At 39.4% G+C, this 4,789-nt stretch overlaps 1 protein-coding gene across 13 annotated transcripts in view; it reads right to left on the minus strand.

Annotated features, from left to right (window-relative positions):
• Positions 1 to 4,789, minus strand: part of Wnk1 (WNK lysine deficient protein kinase 1) — a 116,678-nt gene that overhangs the window by 7,041 nt on the left and 104,848 nt on the right. For 6 of the 13 annotated variants that reach the window (XM_031383201.1, XM_031383203.1, XM_031383200.1 and 3 more), the window contains 2 exons: positions 3,544 to 3,738; positions 1,796 to 1,888 (listed from right to left, as the gene is read on the minus strand). In XM_031383201.1, the coding sequence (XP_031239061.1) occupies positions 1,796 to 1,888; positions 3,544 to 3,738 (288 nt within the window). The remainder of the gene's footprint in view (positions 1 to 1,795; positions 1,889 to 3,543; positions 3,739 to 4,789) is intronic. The other 7 variants (XM_031383211.1, XM_031383213.1, XM_031383212.1 and 4 more) reach the window with 2 other exon arrangements.

Below are 4,789 nucleotides of genomic sequence, written 5' to 3' on the forward strand. Positions count from 1 at the left end.
GTATTGATAAATGCATACCCAAATTATGCATGCTTGGAAACTACCAAAATAGACAATGCCCTCCAGCCACTTTGCTGATGAGCTCAGCCCTGGACCACTAACATGTGTGGGAATGTGGTAAAAGAAGGCTATAGGCAGAAGCAATCCATAACTAACTCAGGAGAAAAAGAACAGGGGAACAAGGATGACAAATATGTCAGTGAGGGAAACAGAGGTTAAGTCTAATACACAAAGCACAAGAACAGAGCAGAGAGCAAATCCTTCCCACCATGAAGAGGCCAAAGGCTCCCTGAGCCATACTTAGAAACACTGATGGCTGTAGCACATGCATTTAAAAGCACTAAGAACCACACCAGAAGTTTGAGGCCTTAACCGATTGTTTTTCAAACTCTAATCAAGTTCTTTTTCTTACTTGAGGTTTTTCTTTTTAATTTTTTTCTTTCAATATACACTATTGGCCACCTACTAAGTACCAGATGTTTTTATGGACAATATCACATTTAAATTGCACAACAGCCCTAGGAAGTAGGCACTGACTATTCATTCCTTACCTGGAGAAGACAAGACAGGGCAATTTGCTCTTGTGCAGATGTCACCTTATTCTTAATGATTAAATTAGGATTTACTTATTTTTATTTCACATGTATGGGTGTTTTGCCTGTGTGTGTATCTGTGTACCTTGTGTGTGTGGGTGTGTGGTGTTTAAGGCCAGAGGGGGATGTTGGATTCCCTGGAACTGGCATTGTAGACAGTTGTGAGCTGCCATGTAGGTGCTGGAAACTGAACCTGAGTCCACTGGAAGAGCAGCCAGTGCTCCTAACTGTTGAGCCATCTTTCCAGCCCCACATGTACCTTTTTCTTTTGGTGTATGCTCTTCTGTGTATAGGTACATGTGGAGGTTGGAGGACAACCTCAGGTGTGGGTCTTCATGAGAACACCCAGTTTTTTTTCCGGGGAAGGGTCTCTCATTGGCCTGGGGCTTGCTAACATGGGTAAACTGATTTGCTCATAAAACCTTGGATCCTTTCTCCAACTTCTCTAGTACTAGGATTACAAGTACAAGCCAAAATGCCAAACTTTTAACTTAGGTTCTAGGGATCAAGCTCAGGCCCTCAATCTACATAGCAAGCACTTTTCTGAGGTATTTTTCTAGCTTCCTGCACCTTGTTTTTAAACATAAGGGGGAGGTCCTATTAATACTAAAACGACAGATTTCATGTACAATTATTTAGCTTTGTCTTCAAATGAATAAATGCTTTGTCAAGATAACTATACTAAATGTTCTTTGAACTACTTAATGTCATGGAGTTGGCAATGGTGGAAAGGGATTTCTAGCATCTTTTCAACTTGCACATATTCAGGCTTAACTGAGAAGGTGAACCTTTTACCTTCAGTTAGAATCAGTTAGGAGCATGCTTCCTGTCTTTTGAGAAAGAGACTTGCTATGAAGTCCATACTGGCCTCAAACTTGCAATCTTTGCTTTTCCTTCTCTAACATTGGATTCATGGGCACATACCACCACTAATGTCACTGAATATGATAGTGTATTACAGCCTAAAATAGGTCTAAAAGAAACAATTCTACCTGGGAGTTATTTTGAAACCTCTAAAAACTTACTGTTGCTTCTGGATCTTTTACTATAATTAACATGGGGACCCAAACTTCTGAGGGTAACAATCAGCCAAGCCACTGAGTAGATGAAATATAAAAGACAAATGAAAATGGACTGCGTGACAAGTCAGATCCAAAGCAGCAGAAAAACAAGGACAAGGAAGGAGTAAAGGTGTTACACACAAAGAGCCAAGCAGGGCGTACTCAGAAATCGGGTCCTCCTGCCACCAGGTTTGAATGTCACCTGCTCAGATGCACAGTTAAACTTCGCACAGCCTGTGAGAAGGGAAAAGGAAAGAACAGAGAGGAGAAGAGACAACACAACTACAAGATGTTAGAGCTTGAGGCTAGAGTGGTGACACACTGGATGGCATGTAGAAGAGTGAGATCCGCAGGGAAGTCCATCTGCTGTATGAGACAGAGATGCCAGACCTCACTCCATTGGCAGAAATGAAGCTTTTTTCAGTTGGAACAATGCTAGCAACTTTGTGTCAATTCTTATTAAGCAACTACATTAACTGGGTGAAGGGAAAATTGAATGTTTAGATTTTATGTAAACGTGCAAGAGGCATTTACTTTTCTGTAGTCTGTCTGCCCATTCCTTTCTACAAAAACACCTAATTCATTTTAATTTTTTTCTTTTAAAAACTCCTCCATTTTTCGTTTGTTTGTTTTATTAAACAGGTTTCACTACTATAAGCTAGCTGGCCTCAGCCTCATGAGTACTAGAACTAAAAAGCATGTACTACAATACGTGGCTTTCCTTTCAATTTTTAATATACATTTTATATGTATGAGTGTTTGGTCTGAATTTAAGTCTGTGCACCATCCACACACATTGCCATCAGAGGTCAGAAGAGAGCATCAGATTCCCTGGGATGGCTGTGAGCCTACACGTGAGTGCTGGGAATTGAACCCAGATCCTTTCCAAAGCAGCTAGTGCTCTTAACCACTGATATACCCAGTCTCTCCTTCCAGTTCTCAATTTTAGTTACTAAAAGCTCTGTGCAGTAATGTTTTGAATAACACTATTTTGGAAAGTAGAGAATGGATCAAGAATTTGATCTTAGAATATTCTTCTTTTGGAGCCTCTCCCATTCTCTGGAATTTTCTTATTTTCCTTACTAAATCAATGTTCATTATGTATTAAAAAAAATAGATGTTAGCCGGGCAGTGGTGGCGTATGCCTTTAACCCAGCACTTGGGAGGCAGAGGCAAATTTCTGAATTCGAGGCCAGCCTGGTCTACAGAGTGAGTTCCAGGACAGCCAGGGCTACACAGAGAAACCCTGTCTCGAAAAGCCAAAAATAAAATAAAATAAAATACAATAGATGTTAGGGGTTGTCGTTTTAGTATGCTGCTATCATGCTTAGAATTTTAAAAGCACATTGGCTTAAAAAAAAAAAAAAAAAAAAAAAAAAGACATTAGTTTTTAAAAACTGCCAGCAGCACTTTAGAATCTTGTCCACAAGTCTTGGCTTAGTGTGAAAGGTTAAGGTTTAAGTCTATACAGTCTAAATCAGCTATACATATCACTCTCTGAAAAGAAGCTATTTCAGAGCTGGGTTTGATGACTTACACCTGTAATTCATACACATGGGAGGCTGAAGCAAGAGGACTTCCAGGAGGGCCTAGGTTAGCTTGGGTTCCACACTGAGTTACAGATCAGTACAGTTTAGGCTACATAATGAGGTGCTGTCTACACAACAACAAACAACAAGCCATCCTACCAGATGGCTGGAAGCAAGAAGGCAGTTATTCTAATCCCTACTCAGCTTTTCTGCTAAGCTCAATGGCTAGTCATTGCTTAACAACTCAGGCTCTTTCTACTCAGCTGATGGCAGTAAGTTATTCATCTTGCTTTTGTACCAAGTATGGCAATACTTCTATTTTAATGTTTCTGGAAGATGGTTTTCACTTTGAATTCTTACCTTGACCTGGAGCAGAAAGGCTTGGTACTGAAATGGCACCATCACTGGTAAAGGCTGAATAGAGGTTGTCACTGGAGGGAGATGGCTTAAGAGGCTGTAACAGCTGGTTGTGCCCAGTCTCTGGGATGTTGCCTGGGGGATGGAGAGTCTGCTGGGGGTGTAAGACTGAAGTTCCACTCTGACCAGACAAGTTACCTATTGAAAGATAAAGAAGCATGAAAAATCATGTAGAAGAGGCTGAAGATATATTTCAATTCACTAAGCATTCATGAACCACCGCATAAACCAGGGTATGGTTGTCAACATGTCTGTAGTCCTAGCAGTTGGAAAGTGAAGGAAGAAAGACGAGGCATTCAAGGTTATTCATAACTGCACAGTGAGTCTGAAGCTAGTTTGGGATATGTGGGACCATATCTCCAATAAATAATTAATAAAACAAAAAGATAAACCCAACACCTTTCCTATTTGTCCGGAGTGGTAAATAAAGCAAACAAATAAACCCAGAAAATGACAAATGGACAAAAACATTACTGATATAAAGATGAGAAAACAATAAATTTATAAGCATAGGGTTATTATGAAGTGCTCCTCAAGAGTGATAGCTTTAGATAGCATGTAGAGCTCACTAGCCTGAGCACAATGTACAGTAAATTAGACTATAAGATAGATACAAAGATTCCATTTCTACTTCCATAATCACTGTTTTCTGCCTATTAGAAAGATGATGACTATACAAACAGGCTGTTGCTCTCTGCTTACATTTTCTTATAAACACGCATGATATCAGATATATAAAACGGGGCTGAAGAGAGAGCTCAGTGATTAAGAGCACTGGCAGTTCTTGCAAGGGAGCCAACTTAGATTTCAAGAACCCACGGCAGCTTACAACTTTCTGTAATTTCAGCTGCAGGGGATCCAACACCCTCTTCTGAACTCTTAAGATAATTTATACATGTGGTGAACAGACACACACAGACACAGAAGCAAAACACTCCTAAAGTAAAACAATGCTTAAGAAAAAAGATACAAAGAAAGTGCTGACTGATGATGTAGATAACCACTGACTAGTGGGTATTTAAAACTCTTTTGGGATAAAAGAAAAAGAATCAAAAATGACAGTAGGGAGTTATGAATTATGTCAACTAACCATAATTTCTTAGTTACTAGTTAAATAGAAATGCACTAAAAATTATGTCAAATCCAGAGTCTGAATTAGTCACTCTCCTTTTTTTTTTTTTTTTTTTTT

Source organism: Mastomys coucha, unplaced genomic scaffold, assembly GCF_008632895.1.
Source record: "Mastomys coucha isolate ucsf_1 unplaced genomic scaffold, UCSF_Mcou_1 pScaffold20, whole genome shotgun sequence".
NCBI classification, from domain to species: domain Eukaryota; kingdom Metazoa; phylum Chordata; class Mammalia; order Rodentia; family Muridae; genus Mastomys; species Mastomys coucha.